Source organism: Arvicanthis niloticus, chromosome 1 (genome assembly GCF_011762505.2).
Source record: "Arvicanthis niloticus isolate mArvNil1 chromosome 1, mArvNil1.pat.X, whole genome shotgun sequence".
Classification (NCBI taxonomy): Eukaryota; Metazoa; Chordata; class Mammalia; order Rodentia; family Muridae; genus Arvicanthis; species Arvicanthis niloticus.
Window position 1 is genome coordinate 98,175,048 of NC_047658.1, and position 25,276 is coordinate 98,200,323.

Consider the following 25,276-nt stretch of genomic DNA (forward strand, 5'->3'; position numbering starts at 1 on the left):
ACATACTGTATTTTTATCAGATTTACCCCACTACCCTCCCACTTCTGCTCATCTCCCTCTTCTACTTCCATGTAGTGTGTGTGTGTGTGTGTGTGTGTGTGTGTGTGTGTGTGTGTGTGTGTAAAAACCAATGAGCATAAATTAGGCTACTTACAGGAGCGGGGGGGAGGTTATTTGCAGGAGCAGTTGCCAGACCACTAAAGAAAATGTCTCTCCCTCCCTAGCCAACATTTACTGTCTATAACCCTTTAGAAAGGGAAAGGGCTTCATAAGTGCCCCTCTCCATGACAGAATAATAGTGGGCTTAGTCTTGTTCCAGTCTTGGCACAGGTAGTCTGAAGTTGTGAGAGAGCCATAGGCACACCATGCCCAGAAGATGGCATGCAAAATCACTATGACCCTTCATGTAGAACTTGCATTCTGCTTTGGTTTTGAAGTTTTTTTTATCTTTTCTTCAGATACAGGATGAGTTGTTATAACTAACCACAAACTTAAATGAAACTCACAATCAACCCAACTCCTCTTCAGCAATGTTCCCTGATCTTGGAGGGGATGACACGCTCCCACTTAGGGCTGAACCTTTAAGTCAGTTGTTATTAACATTTTGAACATTTATGAGTCTCTGCAGTAACCACTACCTACAGCAAAAAGAAGCTTTTCTGACCATAGCAAGAACCAGCAGCAATCTACAGGCATAAACATAATTATTTAAATGTCAACTTGACAGCCATATAAATTCTATTTAGCAAAATAACAGCAGTGCCTTTCCCACTAGACCTATCACCTCCTATATCATGGGCTTTTGACCAGGCTTACAGTACCAGACTCCTAGAGGGTATTCTCAAATCTAAGCAGAAAAGAGTTGGTTACACCTACAACAGCCATGTTGTTCATACACCAATGGGTGCATCTTATCTGGCAAATCAATAGTACAATATGCAGAATTCAGGAAGACTGTTGATGGCAGAGCTTCCCCAACAGCCTGAATAATGCCATCCAACAGAGTGACAGTTAGCCTGCAAGAAGAAAGCTTACAGCTCAGTTCCACACTGATTTCTGAAGACCCAACAAGCAAAGCATGTGGTGTCTCCAGCAATAGAGATGGATTCCGTATTTGTCATGTCATATTTAGAAAATTAATCTGGTTAATGATCATCTTGCTTACAATGCAAGGATCAAGGAAAAGACATTCATTTCAAAGCATTGTGTCTCTGGGTTTATTATACACAGATTCATCTTCAGCCTCAGAAGAAGAGGAAACATCTTCAGGTAATGTTTTTTGACTATCACATTTCTTTAACACAATGAGAGATTTTCTTCTTTCTATTTGGCAACTGGCTCTCAATGTGTTTCTTCTACTTTTCATTCATATGCATGTCTTCAAGTTCAGAAAAAGTGACTTCTTCAGCTGGTAAAGTCTCCTAGGGTGTCATTTAACTAATGAGATATTCTGATTCATAGTGTTGTATTTTTAAAATGAGCCTAGTTGTGGTGCGTATTGACTTCAAAGCAAAGATCAATGAAAGACAATCATTTCTTCTGAATAGATGCATGTGTGTCCACATGTGAAGGTGCATGTGTATGCATAAGTGCTACTGTGTAGAGAGATGGGAGAAGGAATATCACCCACTTTCTTTGGGACAGGCCTTTCATTAGCTTGGAGCTCACGGGCTAGAAGGACTGGGCAGTAAGCCACATGGACCCTCGTGTCTCCGGCTCCCCAGTGCTGAGATTACAAGCACACAGCAGCACTGCCAGCATCTTTTACATAACTTCTGGGAAATTAGCTCAGCTTCATCAGCTGGGCCATTCTTCCAGCTCAAGACACTAATTGTAAAGCATCCCATCTTTTTTTTATTTCTGGATTTATACACAGGTGTATCTTCATCAGTGGAAGTGACTTCCTCTGGTAATGTTTTCTTTATTAATTTAAATACAATGAGAGCCTTTCTTCCTTCTAATTGGTAAATGATATGGATGTGCCTCTTTGTATCTTTGTCTGTAGAGATTTCTTCAACCTCAGCCGACACAAGCTCTTCAAATGGTAAAGGCCCACATTGTGTTGCTTAACCAATAAGATAAGTTTCTTATTTGTCATGCTCTATTAGACAGTGAACCTACCTAGTGGTTCTCTGACCACATGGTAAAGATAGTGAGAACACCCCAAGTATTGTCATACCCATGTTACAATATCCTGTTCTCTGGGTTTACACACAGATGTATCTTCGGCCTCAGCGGAAGAGACCTCCTCTGGTAATGATTTTTGCGTTTTGTTTGTTTGTTTGTTTAACTTTCAAATTTCTTACCAAATGACCAGAGAGATCTTTTTCTTTCTGTTTGGAAAGTGGTCACACAGACAAGTCTTCTTCTCTTTGTTCATAGATATGTCTTCAACCTCAGCAGAAGGGAAGAGTGGAGAGCCGAGTGGTAAGGTCCTTCACAGTGTTGTATTTTAACTAATGAAATGTGGGGTTTATCTTTGAGGAATTTTATTATCACGCATTAATTAATAAAATTAATTAATAAAATTAATTAAGAAAAGGTTTAATTATGCCATTTGTATATCCGTGTCTACTTTAATAACCCTCCTCACGCTCTCCTTGTCCCTCACACTAATTTTGTTTCTATTTCCAGCTTGACCATCTTCTATGTTCATATCTTTATTTCATGAACTGATCAATTTAATTAAGTTATTAGGAGTTCCCCAGTAGGGAGTTATTCGCAAGACTGTTTGCAGCTTACCAGGACCACACCACTGAAGTAACTCTTTCTCCCAGCCACCATTCACTCTCTATAGATCCTCAGGGAGGGGTGAGGTCTCATGAGCTCCTCCCTTCTCCATGATGGAATGATGATGAGGCTGGTCTTTGATTGTCTTGTGCAGATAATCACAGCTGCTGAGAGTTCAAGAGCCTACAGACCATATCCACCATACTCTACCTTTCCCCCACCCTCATATGCTTTCCTTGCCAATCTCTTATCACGATACTTCCTGACACTTGAAGGGGTGATCCGGGTGGTGACTTACTATGAGAACTTTGATTAGTTATGAGTCTCTTCAGTAGCCATCAACCACCGCAAGGAAGAGCTTCTCTGATCAAAGCTGACAGCTGTACTAATCTATGGGCATAAATATAAACATTTTGAAGAAAAATTGACAGGCACACCACGTTCACTTAGCAATGCAGCAGAAGTACCTTCCCCACTAAGACATTTCGTATCTCCAGGTCAGGTTTTCAGTGCCAGACATAAATTCCTTCCTATAGGAATAAGTTTGACTCTACCTAGAAAGGAGTTAGCCACTTCCAGTTATGCCACTCTTAACACCAGTGGGCTTCTCTGGCCTAAAAGGTCAGTATTGTAGCCTGCAGGGCTCACAGCTGACATGCGCTGTTGATGACAGTTCTTTCCCAAGAATCTGCATAGCACCTTCCAACACTGTGAGAGCTAGCCAGTGGGGAGGAAGCTTCCAGCTCAGTTCCAGCTTCATTTCTGCATGTCCTGCCAGCAGATTGAGTGCTCTCTTCAGCAACAGAGATGGTTTTCTTATTTATGTTGTATGAAGAAGATGCACCTATTTAATAATCACATTGACCACAAAATACATATCAGTGAAAGCCACCCATTTTAAATCATCTCGTTTTCTGGGTTTATACACAGATGTGCCTTCAGCCTCAGTGGATGCCTCCTCTGGTAATGTGTTTTGACTGTCAAATTTATTAAACTTAGTCAGAGCTTTTCCTCTTTCTGCTTGGTAAAGGAACCCAGGTATATGTCCTCCTCTCTTCATATACGGCTATTTCTTCAGCAAAAGTAAGATCTTCAACTGGTTAGTCACCTATTGTGATGATACATACATACATGCATACATACATGCATGCATACATACATACATATGGGGTGTGTGTGCACATACATGCTCATGTGCTGTTCAGGTGCTCTTGTGTCTATGTATACACATATGTGAAGGAGGGTCTCTCATTGGCCTGGAGCTCACTAATTAGGCTAGAGTTGCCGGTCATGGGCACAGGGCTCCTCTTGTCTCTGCTTTCCCAGTGCTGGGATCAGAAGCACACACAACTCCAGGCATTTTTACATGGGTTCTGGGAATGGATCTCAGATTCACAAGTTTTCAAGGCAAGTAACTTTACCTACTGAGCCATGTTCTCATCCCATGTTGCTAATTTTATAAATCCTTGTTCTCTGGCTCTATACACAGATGCATCTTCAGGCTCCACAGAAGATACCTCCTCTGGTAATGTTTTCTGCCTGTCATGTTTTTAAGTTAGACAAATGACAGCCTTTTCTCTTTCTGTTTGACAAATTATCTAAATATATATTTCTCTTTGTTTGTAGATATTTCTTCATCCTCAGCAGAATCAGGCTCTCCAACTGGTAATGTCCCCAATAGTCTGTTTAGCTAAATGAAATTAATTACTCAGTCATGTTGTAATTTAGACCATGAGCCTATTTAATAATTACATTGACCATAAAATAAAGCCCAATGACAAGAAACTCATCTTCCACACACTTGTGGGTGTTGTGTTTGTGTGAAAAGTGTGAGCACCTTTCTTCGTGTGTGTATGAGCTTAGAGGATAACCTGAGATGTCATTCCCAGGGATGTTTGTCCACTTCCTTTGAGGTAGAGTCTTTCATTGGCCCAGAGCTCACTGATTAGTCTAGAGGGAAAGAGCTATAAGGATCCTCCTTGCTCTGTCTCTCCAGTGCTGGGAATATAGTATGCACAACCACTTCCCACATTTTTTAATTGGATATCCCCTAATTAAAACTCCCTATCTCATCCCCACTTACCCTGCTTCTATGAGGGTGCTCCCCCACCCACCTACCCACTCCCATCTCACAGCCATAGCATTCCTCTACACTGGGGGTGGGTGTCAATCAAGCCTTCACAGGACCAAGGGCCTCCCCTCCCATTGACGCCAGATAAGACCCCTTCAGCTCCTTAAGTCCTTCCCCTAACTCCTCCACTGAAGTCCCTGTGCTTAGTCCAATGGTTGGCTGTGAGCACCCGCGTCTATTTTGGTCAGGATCTGGCAGAACCTCTCAAGAGACAGCTATATCAGGCTCCTGTCAGCAAGCACTTCTTGGCATTCGCAATAGTGTCTGCATGTGAGATGGATCCCCAGGTCAGGCAGTCTCTGGATGGCCTTTCCTTCAGTCTCTGTTCCACTTTTTGTCCCTGTATTTCCTTTAGACAGGATCAATTCTGGGTTAAAATTTTGGAGAGGGGTGGGTGGCCCACTTCCCACATTTTTATATGGATTCTACAAGTTGATCTCGGGTTCACATATTTGTAAGGTAAACACTTTACCAACCGAGCCATCCTCCCAGTTGAATATATTAATTTTAGGGCATAAAATTTTCTGGGTTTATACATAGTTGCATCTTCATCAGCAGAAGATCCCTCCTCTGTAATTTTTCTGCCTGTCATATTTCTTATACACAGTGGAAGCTTTTACTCTTCCTATTTGGCAAATGACCTGGCCATGCCTCTTCTTTCTTTGTCTATAGGCGTTTCTTCAGCCTCAGCAGAAGCAAGCTCTCCAAATGGTAAAGCCCTTTATTGTGCTTCTTAACTAGTGAAGAAATTCCTTATTTTCTGTGGTATTTTTAGACAGTAAGCTTATTTAATACCCACATTCATCACAAAGTAAAGTGAGTGAAAACTACTCCCAATATCACTCTACTCATTTCAAAGCATCCTGCTCTCCGGGGTCACACCAGATCCATCCTGCATCACTGCAGAGAGCATGTCCTCTGGTGATCTTTTCAGCCCATTACATTTTTTAGCTAAAATACAATCATGGTCTTTCTGGGTTTTGTTTTGAAAGTGATTACACATCCATTTCTTCTTCTCTGGGCTTATAGGCATGTCTTCAAACTCAGCAGAACGGAAGAGTGGAGAGCCAAGTGGTAAAGTCCTTCACTGAGTTGTTTAAACAATGAAATGCTTTTTTAAAATCTTAGTTATATTGTGCTTACACATGTGTATGTTATACACATGAGTGTGGGTGCCCAAGGTTACCAAAGACTTTGGATCCAACTAGAGCTGGAGTTACAGACAGCTGTGAGCCACCAGTGTGAGTGCTGGAAAGTGAATCTGAGTCCCCTGGAAGAACAGCAAGCAGTCTTAATCATAGAGCGATCTCTCCAGCCCTTCTTTTTAAAAAAAAAAACATTTAAATATACAGAATAGTGAATTTCATTATGAGACGTTCATAGCGTACATATTTTGATGATGTTCACATCCCATGCTCTCTCTCATCCTCCACACACTACTCCTAACCCTGCTCGTTTTCCCAGTGATGTCCTCTCCTACTGTGGTGCCTTCTGTTTTATGGACCAATGAGTTGATTTGGGTTACTGGAGCAGCATAGTTGAGGGGTTATTTCTGAAAGCATTGGCAACTTAGCAGTGGCTATGCCACTGAATAAATGTCTCCCCCTCCCATTGCAATCAGTTATTGTATACACCCTTAAGGAGTGGCAGGCTTTGTGAGTCTCTCCCAAACTTCCATGATGATGGTTATAGGCTCAACCTTGGGGAAGTTGTGTGCAGGTAATTACAGTGGCAGAGAGACCTCAAATGCAATTGTACCACTCCAAATCCACCCCTTCCTCTGGCTTTTACACTTAATTTATTTTTAAAGTTTTTAATATGTTCTTTATAATAAAGTACAAGTCATTAGAGCTAGCCAAACCTTAAATGGAATTCATGATAAACCTGCATTCTATTACATGATATTCCCTAATCTTAGAACACAGAGGTGCCCCATTTAAGGCTGAGTATTCAAGCTATTTATCATCATTTTGATCAGTTATGAGTCTATACAGTAAATATCACCTATTGCAAAAGAAGCTTCTATGACCAAAGCTAAACAAGCAGTAATCAAAGCATAATTAATTAGATGTCAATTTGACAGCCATGTCACATCCATCTAGCAAAACAGCAAGCATAGCTTTGCCACTAGAGTCTATCACCTCTGGTACCAAGAACATTTGATCTAGTTTCAATGCAAAACTTCTATGGAGTAGCCTCACATTCGGTCAGAAAAATAGTTGGTCACACCTCCAACAGACATGGCACTCGTACACCAGTGAGCGTATATGGCCTAAATGGTCAGTATTGTAATCTGCAAGGCTCACAGCTGAGAAGTGTTGCTGATGACAATTCTTTCCCAGGAATCTGTATCGTATCTTCCAACACTGAGAGCTAGCCAGTGGGGAGAAAGCTTCCAGCTCAGTTCCAGTTTCATTTCTACATGCCCTGCCAGCTGATTGTGTTCTGTCTTCAGCAACAGAAATGGTTTTCCTATTTGTCATGTTATATTTAGAAAGTTAATCTACTTAAGTCATATTGACCACAATGCAAAGATCAGCAAAAGACAGTCGTCTTTTAAATCATCCTGTTTTCTGGATTGTACACAGATGCATCTTCAGACTCAGCAGAGGAGACCTCTTCAGGTAATGTTTTCAACCTGTCATGTCTATTACTTTAAATACAATTATAGCTGTTCCTCTTTAGAAAAAACAGGTTAAGTATGCCCCTTCCTCTATGGATTTATAGCTGTTTCTTCAAGTTCAACAGAAGCAAGCTCTCCACCTGATAGACTCTCTCTTTGTGCTGCTTACGCATTCAGCTAGTTTGTCATGCTTTAAAAAAAATTACTCTAGTCAATGATAACCTTGTCAAAAGATTAAAAATGCAAAAATACCCAATGCATGTGTGTGCTAATTAGGCTACAGTGACTGGCTACAGGCATGGGGTTTCTTTTGTCTCTGCTTTCCAGTGCTGGGATCACAAGTACACACAACTCTAGGCATTTTTACATGGGTTCTGGGAATGAATCCCAGATTCACAAGTTTTCAACACAAGTATTTTACTTACTGAGTCATGCACTCAGCCCATGATGCTAATTTTACAACTCCCTATTTTCTGGTTTTATCTACAGGTGCGTCTTCAATCTCTGGAGAAGATAGCTCTTCTGGTAATGTTTTCTGCCTGTTGTCATGTATTTAACATATTGTTAGAAAAAAAACCAACCCTTTCTTTTCCTATTTTGCAAACTATCTAAATACATATTTCTCTTTGTCTACAGATAGTTCTTCAGCCTCAGCAGAAACAAGTTCTCCAGATGGTAAAGCCCTCTATTGTTCTGCTTAACGAATAAAGCAAATTCCTTATTTTGGATTTATATATTTAGACAATAAACTTATTTAAATAACCACATTCATCACAAAGTAAAGTAAGTGAAAACTTTTTAGAGTATCACTCTACTCATTTCAAAGCATCCTGCTCTCTAAGGTCACACCAGATCTATCCTGCATCACCACAGACAGCATCTTCTCTGGTGATCTTTTCAACCCATTACATTTCTTAAGTAGAACACAATCCTAGTTTATCAGCTGTCTGTTTGGAAAGTGGTCCTCCATTCATTTCTTCTTCTCTGTGCTCATAGGCATGTCTTCAACCTCAACAGAAGGGAAGAGTGGAGAGCCAAGTGGTAAAGTCCTCATTGTGTTGTTTTAACTAATAAGTGATTTTTGTCTTAGCATATGTTAACTATACCTAATAATGAGTCTTGTGACCATTTCACTCTGTGTGTAGTGTGTTTCAATTATATCCACCTCCGTCACCTCCTCTATGCCCTCATACCCTTACTAACTCTGTTCCTCTTCCCAGCTAGGCCCTCTTCTAATTTCATGTCTAATTTATGAGCTAACCAGTTTAATTACGATTACTTAGCATCCTGTTTTCTGTGTTTTTACACAGATGCATCTTCAACCTCTGCAGGAGAAGAGACCTCCTCAGGTAACACTTTCTATCACATTTCTCAAGTTAAACACAATTTCAGCCTTTCCTCTAAGTGGCAAATGCACACAATTGTGTGTCTCCTTTCGGTCTCTAGATATGTCTTCAACGTCAGCAGAATCAAGTCCTACAAGTGGTAAGTCCCCTGTTCTCATGCTCAATATACTGAACTGAGCTTCTCCTGTGTCATGTTAAACTTAGAAAAAGAGCCTATTAACTGATCATTTTAGCATCAAATGCAGATCAGTGAAAGATTTTTAAAGTGCCACTTCTCTGGGTTTCTACACAGATACATCTTCAACCTCAGCAGAAGAGTCCAGCTCCTCTGGTAATGTTTTCTCTTTTCTTTCTTTCTTTCTTTTTCTTTTTCTTTTTCTTTTTCTTTTTCTTTTTCTTTTTCTTTTCTTTTTCAACCATAACTCATTTTAGTTGCTTTTTTTAAAAAAATGAGCAAACACTGAATAGTTTTAGTGCATCATTTTTATAGACACTTTGTTCTCTCTCACACACACACACGTGTGTGTGTGTGTGTGTGTGTGTGTGTAATTAATCTGCATATGAGAGAGAGAATATGGTATTTTTCTTTTCTGATTTTGTTACTCCACATGATATAATTTCCAGTTGCATCAATATTCTTCAGAGTTTGTAATTTAATTTTCCTTTACAACTGCATAAAACTCCATAGTGTGTGTGTGTGTGTGTGTGTGTGTAATTTTCATTATCCATCCATCTGGTGATGAACATCTAGCTACTGTGAATATGGTAGCAGTAAACATCATTATGCCAATGTCTCTGTGGTAGGACTTAGATTCCTTTGGGTATACACTCACACTAGCAGCTGGGTCAAATGGTACTTCTAATTTAGTTTTGTGAACAATAGACACATGATCTCTACATGTGTAACAGTCACATGGTGACTTTACCTATTTACACTTCCACCATCAGTGAATAAGGAAACTCCCCCCACATCGTCATTAGCATCTGCTCACTTAATTTCTTAATGGTAGCCAATCTGACTGGGTTAAGAGGGAAGTAGTCTACTTTTTTAAAATGTGTGTATGAGTCTGTAAGTATGTGCAGATGTGAATGCAGGTACTCCCTGAGTCCAGAACAGGACATTAGATCACCTGGAGTGAGGCACAAACAGTTATCCCCCTGATGTGAGTGCCTGAATCTGAGCTTGAGTCTTCTGCAGGAGCAGTACTTGTTCAAACCACTGAACCACCTCTCCAGCCTGGGAAGTCATCTTACCCTGCATTTTCCTGATGGGCTAAGAATGTTGAACAACTTCAAAAATGTGAACATTTATGTTTCTTTCCTTTGTAAATTTTCTATCCCTTTCATCAGTCCAGATATTGAGTGACAGTTTTAGGGTTTAGGGATTTAACTTTTGCAGGTCTCATGTATTCCAGATAATAACCACCTGTCTGAATCATAGCTGGAAGAGATTTCTTCCCACTTTGTAGGCTGTGTGTTTTCTCTGTTGATGGTTTCTTTTGCTGTGCAGAAGCTTTTAAATTTCATGCAGTCACAGCTTTTTCAATTATTTAATTTATTTACTCTGCTAATGGAGTCTATCCAGAATGGTTTTGCCTAGTTCTATATCTTTAAATGGAATTTTCCTACCTTGTGAGTGAGACATACAAATCTGATTTTATTCTTCTGTAGATACCCAATGCATTGGCCAGGTTTTTCCCTCTCCATTGTATGTTATTTTCTGACCCCAAAGGTGATGATCTTATTTAGCAAGCCTTTTCTCATTGTACTAAAAATCAAAGTGTTGTTACAACCTTATGGGAGCCACAGATCACTCACCAATCATAGCTATCCATATGTCAGCAAGAAACTTGCATGAAAAATTAACAACCGTAACCATCTTGCTGGAGTAAAGTTCCCAAGATTGGTAATGGTGATTACCACTACCAATGGGAGACGAAGTGGAAGAAGGCAGACTGTCACAGGAGCCACTCCTGACTGTGAGTGGGTGTGTCTCCTGGATGTCATTTCACAGCTACCCTTTTGTAAACAGCTACCAAAGCTATAAACAATGCCACCAATACTGAATGGTTCTGTTTTTGCAAGTTGTTTGGGGTATTAATCATCTTCTCCATTCTCTCTCTCTCTCTCTCTCTCTCTCTCTCTCTCTCTCTCTCCCTTCCTCCCTCCCTCCCTTCCTTGTTCCCTCTACCTCTCCTGCTCTCTTCCTCATCTTCATCAACTTCTCCACCATGTCCAAATTATTCTTCTTCAACAATGACTTCATTTTGGTCATCTTCTCCTTCCATATCTTCATCCTCTTCCTCATCGAATTTTTCTTCCTCTCTATTCTTGTCTTCTCTGCCTTCATCCTCTTCCTCTGTCTTTTTTGTCATAGCATCAACCTCTGTATCTGAATCAGGGGCTTCCTGTTTCTCTTGGTGATAATCAGCTGGGGCAAGAGCTTGAGGAAGTTCTCTTGGTAAAAATCTAAGTCAGTGTCATCCCAGCCAACAGATCCAAATCTTTTAGATCATCCAATGTTTTCAGAGGTCCCAAGGTGCTGATGTCTTTCCATGTTGTTCCACTTAGACCTATGTGCATGGGATTTAAAGGTGCCTTTCTTGGTACATCCACACTCCTGATAGTCTGTGTCTATGAACTCAAACTTTTTTAACTTAGTATCATGAGGAGACTTGAACATAACACCTACTCTACACTAATTAAAATTGGGAACTCTAAGTTCACAAATTCTGCTGCTGACCTCTCAAGTTTCCCAATATTTGATTTTCCGTTAGCTAAGACAAATGCTCTAACAGCCGGTTCCTCAGTTCCTGGTGACTCCTCGTCTTCATATCCACAGTCCCTCTTTTCTTTGTCTTCAAATTTAAGTTTCCATGGTAGGAGTGAAGATGGAAGAGGTGTCCTCGACTGTGTCATGTGGGCTGTTGGGAGGAGCTGGCCAACAGCACAATCTGGATCAGCATAGGGCCTGCATTGACCCTGTGCTGATGAGTACGGCCCTTGGGACTCCTTCTCCTATCTCATGTATTCTTAGGCTTGATCTATTGAAAGTTAAAGTTATATTTGTGAAATTTTTTTATGTATTTGGGACTGTATTATTGTTTCAACTCGTTGTAGATCCCTGAAATTCATTCTTCTACTCAGTTTTGCTTATTGGTGAGGCTTGTTGCTGTTGACTGACTCTTCTGGAATTTTCACTGGCTTTTCCAGTGCCAGTTCTGTGAACAGTTCAGTGGCCATGAGGTCAGCATCAATGGCAGTGTTCCAGATAGGTGCCAGCATCAGGCTGAGCAGCTTTGTTCCCTGCTTCAGTCCACACTCCATTCACAACTAACCCGGCCTTCTATCATGCAATTTGTGGGAGATAATCTTTGGGAAATAAAGCTAACAATGGATATTGGGTCAGAGAGTTGTCCAGAGCACTGTCATAGCACACCATGTTCTTCTCCCCTTGATTGTGTTCATACATACACAACACAGCTTCCAATTTCCCAGCATACCCAGAACTTCATTTCTTAAACACAAGGAGAGCACTTCTCTTCCTATTTGGCAAATGACCTAACTGTGCCTCTTTTTTTTTGTCTATAGATACTTCTTCAACCTCAGCAGAAGCAAGCTCTCCAAATGGCAAGTCTACATTGTGCTATTTAAACTAAAGGAATGCACTTCTTATTTATTAAGTGTATTTTGAAGGTGAACCTGCTTAATGATCAAATTGACCCCAAAGTAAAGATAATGGACATGCCCTCAACATCATTATGTAAAAGTTAAAGCATCCTGTCCTTTGGATTTACACACAGATGCACCTTCAGATGCAACAGAGAAGATGCCTGCTAGACTATCCTATTTTTAAAAAGTTAAACAGTCATGGATTTTCTGCTTACTTTTGTCAAATGAAACTAGCTATGTCTCTTCTGCTCTTTGTCTATAGATATTTCTTCGACCTCAGCAAAACTGACCTCTCCACGTGGTGAGTCCCTATTGTAATCTTTAAACTTATATAATGAGTTTTTATTTGTTGCATTCTACTTATAAAATAAGCTTATAAAATAAGTTTAATGATCACATTTGGCATCAAATAAAGACCAATACAAATATAGCCATTTAAAGCAGCCTCTTCTCTGGTTTACACACATGGACAACAATATGACAAGAGTGTCAAATTGATCTCTCACTTTTGGAGGAAAAGAAATCTTAAAGAAGAAACACATTTGCTTAAGATCACAGAGTCGGGGCAAGACAAAATGAGATATAGAAACTCTCATCCAAGGTCCTCCCAGTGCCCAGGGTTTATGGAGAATCCTCCAATTCTGGTGGCATTTCTGTCTTCAGTAACAAGTCTCTGCTACTCATTTAGTTATTAAATTTCAAGCCCTAGTTACTTTGAAAATGTCTATGTTTGAAACTCAATGAAACCTGGTGTCTTAGGTAGGGTTTTACTGCTGTGAGCAGACGCCGTGACCAAGGCAACAATTATAAAGACAATATTAAATTGGGGCTGGCTTACAGGTTCAGAGGTTCAGTAATTCCCCTCTCTCTATCTGACTCCATTTTTGACAGAAGGTCCCTTACTTTTCATTTGTGTGGCTCTTGACATCACATGTGGCAGGTTTTTGTTTGCAGACTGGGTTATTGCAAAGTCCCCATCTTACAGAGTTAGGGCACACATGCCATCTACTTCCTCTGTGAAAACATGGCAGTCTAAATCACTTCATGTTTTGACAGAAAATGCTTTTCAGAAAGGAAAGATGGCACAGAGACTGTTAACCCTCACCTTCCTTCTTTTCTAATGCTCCGCCCTGAGCCCAGCACAAACACAACTCCTACAGCTTTTGCTCCCCAAATGCACAATATTTAGAAAGAACATGACCCTGGGACTTGAAGGTTTGACCTGTGAATGACCTGGTCCTTTTATACAGTCCCTCTGAATTTCCATTTTTTCAATCCTGAAGCAGTAATAAAACTTTCCCAGATTAGTTTTTGTAAGAATTGGGGGTATAGGGCTGGAGAGATAGCTCAGAGGTTAAAAGCACTGGTTGCTCTTCCAGAGGTCCTGAGTTCAATTCCCAGCAACCACATGGAAGTTAACAACCATCTGTAATGGGATCCGATGCCCTCTTCTCGTATGTCTGAAGATAGCTACAGTGTACTCATATCTGTAAAATAAATCTTTTTTAAAAATTGGGGGTATAGGTTGTCATATTGCACACTGTAGATGTGAAGCATGAGAATGTTCTTAAGCCACATTTCACACACCAGCTTCTCACACACCCTGCCATGCCTACATGCAGAAACATACATGGGAAGTGCACACTGCTTCAGAACAGGTTTGCTATTGTAGACCTGCAGTCTGATGTAGAATCTCAGTGAAGCCACATTTTAACCCCTTCTTTTCACGACTTTTTTTTTTTTCAGCCACAGTTCCAGCTTTGACAAAAGTGACTTCATCGCCTGGTAACGATCCCTGTACTTGTTGCCGTGGAGAAAGCTCTGTTCTCTGAATTGCTATCACGTTTCATCTCTCCAGCTGTTCCTAAATTTTCCACCTGGCTTCCCTCTGTATAGTTTAATGTAGTATTCCATCTTTCTCACCTAAAACGGCACCTGAGGAATATAATCAACTTCCTGCCCTTTATTCTCAGCCCTTATAAAAATGTTGCCTAATGCCAGGTATGGTGGCACACATCTTTGAACACCAACACTCAGGAGGCAGAGGCACATGAGTTTCTGTAAGTTTGAATAAGCCTAGTCTATATATAACAAGTTCCAGGGCCTAGCCAGGGCTAAGTAGTGAGACCATGTCTTCAAACAAACAAACAAAGGAATGGTTTTTATTTCTTAAAAAAAAAAAAGCATATGAAGCTCTTTTTTTTTTTTTTTTGAGCATCTAACAACTTGTTTTACTCCTGGAGAATAAACGAAACATAACAATATTTGTCACATTTTGATGCCAAGAAAGAAATGCATTCCTGCACTCAAGCCAAGGGAGTGGAGCCTGCAATAATCACGAGCATTTTCTCTCTGGCTTGAAACTGAACCTGTGAGGGAGCGCATTGTAAAACTCTAATGTTTTACACTGATGATGCATTTACCTCTTTCCTGGTAGTTTTTGTTTCTCACCAAAATGATAAGGTGTCCATTGATACGGTTAGGATCACGTTTCCCTTTCACATCTTACAGCACCTTACACCTCTGCAGACATGGGTATATTACATGCCAACATATACACAGCGTGGGGTCACTCACACTTGCAATTCATCTCTAGGACCTCACTCAGAAGATACCCATGTGCATTCCGTGAGTCACACCACTTTTGTCTTCCTGGTGCTTGATGGAAACCTGGACCTTACTCTTCCCACTGAGCTATGTCTTCAGCCCATTCCCATAGCCTCACAAGTGTCATGCTTTCGTCATTATGATATCGATTAGGCCGACAGAGGGCAGCTGCCCTAGACCATCATGCAACAGTCAAAACTACAGATTTAATATTCACTAAGGCTTTTCTTAGGGCCAAACAACCCAATGCTAATTATTACCAAGACAAACCACCTGGCACCTGTCTGTGAGTGTAGACCCTCCAGTGTGATACAGTCATGTCTCCCACAAGAGTGGCTCAGTCAACAGTGGGTCTTATACAATCCATGTACAGCAATGGCTCCGTAGATTATTCCCTAGTGACTCCACAGCCAGCTTTTTGTGTATAACACAACCAAGTCTCCCAACAGCACATTTCTCAAAATGAATCCTCATGGGTAAGCAGCATGGCTGTGCAGGTTTTGGTTTTTGTCATTTTTCATTCAAAATTACACGTTTTTGAAGTATTTATATGCTGCAGTACATGTGACAAAATCTCCCCATTGCCCAGTGGATCAGCCACAAGATTATCTCCAGTGTATGACCCCAGTGGAGAATTCTGTGGTGGTAGATCTGTGTATAATGGTAGAACAGCTAAATCACATAAGACACTTTGGTTATTAAAATGTTGCCTCTGGAGAATAGTAGGGCTTTAACAGGATGTGTTGCTTTGATGAATCAGGGCAACGCCTCCATTTAAAGCAATAATTTACAAAGATTTGGGCATGGGGTTGGGGTGGGGTGTGGCTTTTGTTGGATCAGCTTTTGCCTGGTTTTGCTTTTAGTTTTGTATTTTTGTTTAAGGATGTTAGATGCTTGGGAGAGTAGACTTGCTCTTAACGGTCATTCTTTGAGAGCTAAGAGTGATATAGGGGCTTTAGAGAAGGCTCTCACTGCAAGTGACAACCCAAGTAGTGTCTACTATGAAACCTGAACTGAACTGACTTCTCTTGCTCCGCAGACCTGCCTCTGCGCCTGGTAGGCGGGCGGAATCGCTGTGAGGGCCGGCTGGAGGTGCGGCATGAGGGGGAGTGGGGAACCGTATGTGATGACCGCTGGAACATCAAGAACGCCCGGGTTGTGTGCCGCCTCCTGGGCTGCGGTCCAGCGCTGAGCGCCCCGGGTAGAAGCCACTTCGGGCCTGGTACAGGCCCCATCCTGATGAATGAAGTGCGCTGCTCTGGCAGGGAGAACTCTCTGGAGAGCTGTACCCATGCTGGCTGGACAAGGCACAACTGCCACCACCATGAGGATGCTAGTGTGATCTGCGCAGGTAGGGGCTCCCATGCAGGCAAACATGGTCTCCTGTGCAGGTATGGGCCCAGGCGTGTGAAAGTCCCCAGTCCACCTCTCCTTAAGGCATTCATCCCTTAGCCAAAATATCCCATTTTAGGACAGAGAGCTAGTGGTGGTGATGTTTTGACCACTGGTCTGATTTTGTTAATTAGCTTGCTCTAATCCCAGATCAGTGAAATGTTTCAGTCAGAAATCTAGCTGAAGAATTATGAGGTTCAAAGAAGGGAGTGACTGTTTCATGGAGCCATTAAGAGCATAGCAATTGGTGCAGCCAGACACAGCTTGTCCTGTTTACTTTCTGTCTCTGAGGTCATCAAGGGTCCTATTCTGGGGACACCATATCACCTGGACCTAACTAACCCGCAGCGTCTAAAACTCACTCCACAGTGCGCCAGCTTCCCTGTGTCCATTGTATTTAAGATTTTGCCTGCATCTATACTTTATTGTCACCCGTCTTTCTTGACATTCTGACTACCACCAACATGGCACAGTACCTCCTTCTAATAGTTCTAAGTTAGCCCTAAATTGGTCCATGCAAATTTCAGAGAGTTGGAGAACTCTAAGACTTGAAGAAGCCCGAGCTCACCTCATCTATTCTGTTGCTACTTTTATTGTTGGTGAACATTGCTCTTCTCCTGTGCAAGCCCTGTTTTACATGAACATGGGGCCCAAGAAAGAACAAAGTCCCCAAAAGCCAAGCACTTCCCAGGAAGTGAAAACTGTATCAATCTATTCTGGAGCCTGTACCTCCCAGACTTAGGCAGTTGTGATGCCTCTTCACGGTTCGGCCATTCCTTTAGGAATCCTACTTTCAATAAGGATCCACATCCTGTTCTTCTGTAAACCAAGGGGGCTCGTTCCCCACATCCAAAGATATCTGATGTGTCTAAAGGGCTTGAGTGAATCTGATTGTATATTTCCTGGGATGAGTCTTGGCCCTGGGACACTGCCCTGTCTTGATCCTGAGCCAGAGAAGTTCCTGATATCCCAGAGTGCATTTTTCTCAACCTGGGGCCCCAAGCATACCTGTGTGTAGAAAGAAACAGAAACCAAGAGCCCGTCCATGCAGAGGTATTTGCTACCGCAAATCTTGATGTTGATAACACCTATGTTCTTGGTGCTACTTCGAGCGAGTTAGAATCCATTTCTGTCAGAAGACACTGGGTCATCTTTGCATCTTCTGGAATGTTCTTGTGCTAGTACCCTTCAGCTGCAATGGTTTGTCTAACGATAGCTTACTGTTCTCCTCCAGTAAGTTTCAGTCCAGTGACATTCCTTTTTCATCTGGTCAACAGGTCCAGCAGACTCTCTTGTACCCAAGGATAATGGTAAAGTCATCTTTCCTCTTGAGGTCTGACACTCTTCTGGGAAGGAGCTGAGAGAGCAGCTGAATGGGGAGGAGAAGGAAGTCCATGGGCCTAGACAGTGGGAAGTTGGAGAAGGAGCCCCTTTGTACTTGAGCTCTCTCCATTTTTGCTTTACTCTTCTCGCTTACTTCTGTGCAAAGGTTCAGACAGATGCATGTCAGACAGAGCATGCCATGAGTTGCCCTTTAACTACCGAGGCAAAGCTCTGACCTGCATGAACTGTAAAGAGCCCTTTTTGAGAATATTAGTAAGGCCAATGACAGTAAAGCATGAGGTCTTGAGCATCCATGTAAAAGCCAGGGACAGTTAGTTGTGTGCATCTGTAATCCCAGCACTGGGAAGGTGGAGACAAGAAGAGAATCCTGAGGGCTTGATGGCCAGCCAGTCTGACCACACCAGCAAGCTCCAGGTTAAATGAGAGACCCTACCCTCAAAAAATAGACAATCATCAAAGAAGATATCCAACATTTACCTATGGCCTCCTGCACACAGAATGTACACACACACACACACACACACACACACACACACACACACACACACACACATTAAGTCATGGGGATAGAGTAAAGGAGGCCAAGGCAGGCCCAGCCCAGAGCACTATCCACGGTACTTTTGTAACATAGGACAGTCTCTGAACTACTTGTCAATGTGCCAGCGTATTTCTCTCTCTCTCCTTCAGCCCAGCTATCTTGCTTGCCTCACCTCTTCCAAGCTGTCATTGACCGGGGCTATCTCCGGAGACTAGGCTACTCCTCCTGGGACATCCACTTAAATGATAAGATGTGTCGCCCCCAAGTCACTGGACGTTACCTCATCTTCAATATTCCGTATGGCCACTGTGGCACCGTCAGGCAGGTAAGAAGCTGACAGGGAGGTGGTGACCGTCTATGGATGGAGTGCAAGAAGAGAGGCTTAGAAAATTACACTGCCTATCAAAACCTGTGTAAGATAGAGGAAGTCACTGCTGAAGCAGCGCATGCACTAGTTTGTCTGAAATGTTCTGCCAGCCGAAGAATTTCAGACACACACTCAACCTGAGATGATCTGTAACAGACACTGAGTGCAGTGAGGAATGTGGTGGATAGGTGAGCGATGAGTGCCTGACAATAGTCTCCCCGTTTCAAAGCCAGCATTTCTCACAACATGCTTCTTGACTAAACGGAAAACACCAACCATGAGCAAGTTATGTTGCTGGGGATGAGGGAGGAGAGTTTGTCTGTCTGCCTGCTATGTCTCTAAGTAGTTAGGCACATTCCACACTATAAGAAGCAAACATGTAGGAGTCATTAAATATTCAGGAGTCATTAAATATGCTTGTCTATTTAATTCTCTACAAACATCTTCTTATCTCATGAACCAACGGCACTGAAGTTAGGGAAACGTACTCGTGAAGGAACTGTTCTGCCAGGATAGTCTTCTCAGTGTATTTGACAGTGACTTGATGCAAAGCATGGTCCTGATGGTGTCTTCTGGCTTCCCTGTTGTACATGTGCAAAAGGTTCACCTGACCCCCGTGGAGGTCACCTTCAAACCAACCATGCAATGCACCCCACATAAGCCCTCGAGTGCCACTCTTCCCACGTTGTCTGCTCTTTGGTTGTATGGATCATGATTATTTCTATCCTTTTGGTTCTGAAAAAAAAAAAGATTTATTTATACAAGTATGCTATAGCTGTCTTCAGACACAACAGAACAGGACATCAGATCCCATTACAGATAGTTGTGAGCCACCGTGTTGTTGCTGGGAATTGAACTCTGAGCTTCTGGAAGAATAGTCAGTGCTCTTAGCTGTTGAGCCATCTCTCAAGCCTAAAAAATTCCACTTCTTGATGGAGATCTGGGCAGCTGAAGCCCAGCCAGAAGGCCCCTCTGTCTAGGATAAAGGTGGCCCCTAGCAGAGAGTCTCTGGATGTGAGTCACGTGTGCTTCAGAAATGCTTCTGGCCAAGTTGCGTCCCTGGGCATCCACTCAGGACATCTGAGAAAGCACAGGAGATGGACCCTACCTATCATGCTGTCCAGACCACTTCAGACCTCTATATCCTACTGGAGCTGATGTGTAATGGATGCAAGCAAGAAGCAAGGCTAGCCATCAAAGCTGACAGGAACAGACCTGCAGCCAAATCTAGCTTAGGGTCAAGAGGAGAGAAGATACAAGATCCAAGTTGTATATGGTAAGGGTGGTGGGGTGCCAGGTGTTATTAGATGTGTAGAAGAATTCAAAGAAGAAGAAGCTCCAGGCAGCCATAGCAGACCTGCCACCCAGCTCACAGCTCTATAGATTGGTCATGACAGGAAGGAAGGAGTAGTCCTTACTCATGAGACTCCCCTGACACATACACCTTCCTGATGTTACCACAGCAGTCCAGCCAGGGACTCCAGCCCTCAAACATGGCATGGAGTTGGTACCAGCACAAGTACACTGTCCACCAATTGGTTCTCATCTTCACAGGAGCACCAGGGCTCTCTCAGCTACTCCAACTCCATCCGAGGCAGAACGCAAGGCCACCCTGGCCGAATCATTGTGAGGCACAAGGTACCCCAGCTGAAGTTCACCTGCAAAGTGAATGGCCAGTCTGCAGTAGAAATTGTGCACGGGAGTGACGCTAAGAAGGACGATGTCAGCTATGATGTATCCATTTCATTCATCCAGTCACCTGTATCTCAGAATCCAGGGGGTAGAGCTCCTTATGCTAGTCAGAGGGAAGAGGTCTTCCTCCAGGCCACCCTCCACAGCCACAACCCCAATCTGAGGCTCATCGTGGACACCTGTGTGGCTTCTCCTGATGCCAGTGATTTCACAACTGTCAAGTATGATTTGATCCAGGAAGGGTAAGGGAAATGGAAACTCTCTCTAGTTGATGTTAAATGTGCATGGTATTTCTCTGGGGGAACTTGTAGTTTTTGAACCTAGATTTAGAAGTTAGAAGAGTATAGGGTGACCAAACCTCTGATCACAGATACAGCAGCCTAGACAATCTCCCTTGGGTCTTCAGAGTTTCTTTGCTGCCCATCCTACCTTTTCTAGCTAAGCCCTTCTTTCTTTCTAATCTCCCTCTCCCAGGACAAACCGTCCTGACTTTGGCTCACGTAAGAGGTCAATGTGTTCTCCCAAACTAAGCCCTTAGTTAAACTGGCCAGATAGCTTCCAGCTCCTTTGGTTCACTGAATGCTTTGCCAAATGAGAACGTTGGCAGGTTGTTTGCCTGCTCTTTGGTTTATCACGTGTTACTGCCGTTGCTCTCCATGGGGGGAACATACACAAATGTCTGTTTGCTCCAGATAGCATGAAGGACAAACCCAAAGAAAGAATTCCATCCAAGTCCAGCTTGGTAGACAAATAAGTATTCTGGGTTTATTTGCAGAAGCATGTCTAAGGAGTTGTGTAGGTGACCCCATGTGACACCCCAGCATGGATGACATATCCCCATGACTGCTGTATAGACAGGTCCCACTTCAGTTAAGCTTCTACCTCATACACTCTGACACACAGCTGGGGTTGGGTAGGAGGGAGGGGCTGGAATCCACTGAGGAGCTAATGACCTTTCCACTCCACTGGAATGCTAATAGGTGTGGTGGGGATGATCCCAGCTGCTCTGATCTCGGGGTGAAAGTGGTCATACCTTGAGAACAGGGGCCAAATGTCATGAATGAGGTTAACTGGCAACCAGTTAAGAAATTCATGACTTACTCAGTGGCAGTTTTAGTGTGGTAAGTGCCACAGTAGCCTTAAGCCCACTGGAACAGTGAGGCACCTGTTTCCAAAGATCAATAGAGGAACAAGACAGCACCTGCCTCCGTTTCTGGGAGTGGTGACTTGAGACACATAACCTGAGTTCCAGAGGGAGAAGGTTCTTCCCCTTTGACCCTCCTTATGGTCATAATAAGGCAAGAGGTTCAATTGGCACCAGAATTCTCCAGCTAGCACACTCTCCTTTTTGCTTTAGACTTAATTTGCTTTCCCCCTTTCTCTAACCTTTACATATTATATTATTGATAGGACATCTTGACAAATTATATGCATTTTAATGCTATAAATACCCACCTCCAAGCATTGCCTTAGCTGCATTCCAAACACTTTGATAAGTTGGGTATTGTGTTATTTACGTTTCTACTGCTGTGACACAATATCATGACCATGGCAACCTGTAAAAGAAAGTGTTTAATTCGGCTTATGGGTTTAGAGGGTGAGAGTCCGTGGTGGCAGAGTGAAGGACAGTGGCAAGGAAAGCTGAGAGCTCACATTTGACCCACAAGTAGGAGGCAGAGAGAGCATCGAGAGTGCCACTAGTCTTTTGGAAACCCAAATCTTGCCCCCAGTCGCACACCTCCAACAAGGCTTCCTAAGCACTTCTACCAACTGGAAGCAAGTGTTCAGAATGAGCCTCAAGGGGCCCTTCTCACTCAAACCAGCACAGGCGTTCATTTTCACTTCATTCAGAATAGTCTCACTTTTCCCTTAGGGCATTTTTGAAACATCAGTTACCTGGAAGTATACTGTTTACTTTCAAGTCTTTGAGAATTTTTGCTGCCATTGATTTCAAGTTTAATCCCACTGCTACCTGAGGATGTATCTCTCTCCTTTTGAGACTTTAGAGTATTCCCTAAGGCCCAGAATGAGGTCTGATCTAATGAATGTTCTACCTGGACTTATTCTGCTGTTGTATGATTGACTGTTTAATTAATGTTGAGATCTAGTCAAGATCCTTAGGTCATCCGAACTCTTACTGACCTTCAAGCCACTGGGGCTATCAATCGATAGAGGGATATTGCAGCCTCCAGCTATGTAGTGGTTTGTCAGTATCTGACTGCAGTATCTGCCTCCACATTTTAATGCTCGGCTTGTAGGTACATGACACTAGCAATTATTGTATATGGCTAAAGAGTAGTCTTCACTTCCATCATCTTGGTTAAGGATCTCCTCTCAGAGGATTGCCCCTTTCTTTTGTTGTTGTTAAACGCCCTTCTTGTCCCTGTCAGTTCTTCTCTCTCTGAAGTTTGTTCTGTACAGAATGAAAGCTGCTCTACTGTCTTTTCTGCCTTCTCTGGTTCATTTTTAGCTGCACATTCTACATAACTTCATCTTATCTCTTCTTGATGTACCACTTACACCGCCTTATGGTTTACACTATACTTTCTTTGGGTAGTGTTGGGAATTGAACTCGGGGTATAGGGGATGCTAGCCAAGTAGTCAACTACTGACCTGCATCATCAGTTCTTAAATAATCTAAGTGCACTTTTAAATGTAACAGCCACTTTGTAATCATCCCTGTAGGCAAAATAGGGTAGACCTAGAAGGCAAAGGTTGCAGCGAAAACCTTGATTGGTTTTCATTGTATTTAACTGTTCCCTTCTGTTCATGGCCAAGTATGAGGTTTCCATTAACAATGGAAACTAGTAGTGATTGATTCAGAAAATGAAGGTAGTAGAAAGCACTCCACTGGGATTTGGGATCTCAGAACCAAGCCTGGTTATGTGGGTTGGAGAAAAGTCATGTCACGTATTAGCTAACTTTTTAGGTCTGGGTTTTTCTCCCATCAGCTGCATCAAAGACAGTTCCTACTCCAACCTCCATGCTCCTGAGAAGAACGTGGCCCAGTTCAGGTTCAATGCCTTCAGCTTCCTCAAAAGCTACGATGTGGTCTACCTGCAGTGTAAAGTTGCCGTTTGCCGACTCGGAGACCACTCTTCCCGATGCTCACAGGGCTGTCGGGAAAGGAGAGGCGCAGGCTCTGCAGCGGTCAGAGAAAAACAAACTGAATATTTCCAAACAGTGGGACCACTGAAGATCCACAGAGAAGTCAATCAGAGTAAAGCCCTGGTGTGATCTCGCCTACCTGTTCTCACTGAGTATGGCAGAAAACTGAAGTCAGGTCTGTTTCTTATCGATGTTTGATCGATTACTCAGAAACCAAACATTGACCACACTGTCTACACATCCATGCAGACAGGTGGAAGAACCCGAGGGATTCTCTGTGATTTGTTACTAAATAGATCCCTGAGTGCTAACTCTAAGGCAGTTGCTCTGTTTGTAGGCAAAAAAAGAAAAAGAAAAAAAAAAAAGAAAAAAAAGCTGATTTTGTTCTTATTGTTCACTGTTTCAACTTGATCATTGTCTTAAAATGTACAAAACACAAGGTTGTCTCTCTTTACCCTGTGGCCAATTAAAGATTGTTTTTAAATGTCTACTTACTATTTGGGTGCTGATAGGGAGGTGGGTCTCTCTCTGCTCTTCTGGAAATGTGAGAATTCATTTCCACACCTTGCCAGTAATCTTGTAAAAAATAAAGTATTTTCCAGGAAGCCAGACTGTTAGTTTTCTTTAAGTTTTTTTTTTTTTTTTAAAGCAGAACAACTGAGCTAAACAAGTCATTGACAATGTAAGTCATTGACAACACAAGTCACTATGATATAAATCATTGATGATATATTTAAAAGTGTCCTTCAGGCTGGGCATGATGGTACATTCCTTTACTTCCAGACTAAGGAGGCAGTGGCAGGCAGATCTCTGTGAGTTTGAGGTCAGCCTGGTCTACAGAGTAAGTTCCAGGACAGCCAAGACTACACAGAGAAACCTTGTATCAAAAACCCAAAACCAAAAAAAAAAAAAAAAAAAAAAAGTCTGATTCAGTTGTTTGGAAGAGAACAAATCAGAGCCTAGCTGCTAGGAGTCTAGCTCTCAGCTTGGAGTCTAGCTCTCAGCTTGCAGATGAGAGGGGTGAAACAGAATCCTAAGAACCCAGTGCCTTCTCTGCGAGCTGCACATATGTACACAGTCAAGTTCACAAAACATCTGGGAAACTTGAAATTAACCCAAGAAAGCTGAAGAGCAAACAAGAACAGGTCAGAAACATCCTGTTCCTGAGGCAGGAGGACCGCCCCCACCTTATTTCCTGACAGGAGAAGCAGGCTGTGCTGTACTCGGCACCTTCAAAGTTATCACTGTTTTTCTTTTACCCTTTGAGACAAGCTCTCTTGGCATAGCCCAGGTTGACTTTGAACATGGAATTGTGCTCAGAGCATTTGCTTTGAAAATGGTAATTTGAACAGAGATTTTGTTCTTTCCCCTGTCTGAAAATATTCATTAGAAATATCTAAAATGAGCCCTTATCTTTGCCCAAGGAATGGTTTCTCAGTCTCTGTTGTTAAAAAAGTGTGTGAGAAAAAAATTCATTTGTCCTTCTGAGGGGAGAAGGCCTGGTGTCTGGTGGAGCTTGGTGGCTGACTCTGAGGTACTGAGGTGGACATTTGACAAACAACTCACATTAATTAAGGGCCATTTCAGTTTCGTTACAAAAATATCCTTGGCCGATTGCCAGCTTGGTAAGACTGAGAAGCTTTGCCTCTACCCTCTATCGGGACAGGGTGATACCAGGGAAGGCAGAATGAGGCGCTCGTCACCGCCAGACAGCAGTGAGGCCTCA

At 42.5% G+C, this 25,276-nt stretch overlaps 1 protein-coding gene across 27 annotated transcripts in view; it reads left to right on the forward strand.

Annotated features, from left to right (window-relative positions):
* LOC117710731 (scavenger receptor cysteine-rich domain-containing protein DMBT1) overlaps positions 1–24,155 on the forward strand; it is a 117,146-nt gene extending 92,991 nt beyond the window's left edge. For 25 of the 27 annotated variants that reach the window (XM_076911717.1, XM_076911732.1, XM_076911741.1 and 22 more), the window contains 25 exons: positions 1,231–1,269; positions 1,877–1,909; positions 2,006–2,044; positions 2,218–2,253; positions 2,383–2,427; positions 3,661–3,693; positions 4,220–4,255; positions 4,357–4,395; positions 5,534–5,572; positions 5,891–5,935; positions 7,450–7,485; positions 7,974–8,009; positions 8,121–8,159; positions 8,481–8,525; positions 8,795–8,833; positions 8,931–8,969; positions 9,123–9,161; positions 12,422–12,460; positions 12,765–12,803; positions 14,249–14,287; positions 16,149–16,460; positions 17,779–17,811; positions 18,533–18,708; positions 20,305–20,684; positions 23,394–24,155. In XM_076911717.1, coding sequence (XP_076767832.1) covers positions 1,231–1,269; positions 1,877–1,909; positions 2,006–2,044; positions 2,218–2,253; positions 2,383–2,427; positions 3,661–3,693; positions 4,220–4,255; positions 4,357–4,395; positions 5,534–5,572; positions 5,891–5,935; positions 7,450–7,485; positions 7,974–8,009; positions 8,121–8,159; positions 8,481–8,525; positions 8,795–8,833; positions 8,931–8,969; positions 9,123–9,161; positions 12,422–12,460; positions 12,765–12,803; positions 14,249–14,287; positions 16,149–16,460; positions 17,779–17,811; positions 18,533–18,708; positions 20,305–20,684; positions 23,394–23,679 — 1,961 coding nt within the window. In that variant the 3' untranslated portion in view covers positions 23,680–24,155. The remainder of the gene's footprint in view (positions 1–1,230; positions 1,270–1,876; positions 1,910–2,005; positions 2,045–2,217; positions 2,254–2,382; positions 2,428–3,660; positions 3,694–4,219; positions 4,256–4,356; positions 4,396–5,533; positions 5,573–5,890; positions 5,936–7,449; positions 7,486–7,973; positions 8,010–8,120; positions 8,160–8,480; positions 8,526–8,794; positions 8,834–8,930; positions 8,970–9,122; positions 9,162–12,421; positions 12,461–12,764; positions 12,804–14,248; positions 14,288–16,148; positions 16,461–17,778; positions 17,812–18,532; positions 18,709–20,304; positions 20,685–23,393) is intronic. The other 2 variants (XM_076911737.1, XM_076911727.1) reach the window with 2 other exon arrangements.
* The last annotated feature ends 1,121 nt before the right edge of the window (positions 24,156–25,276 follow it).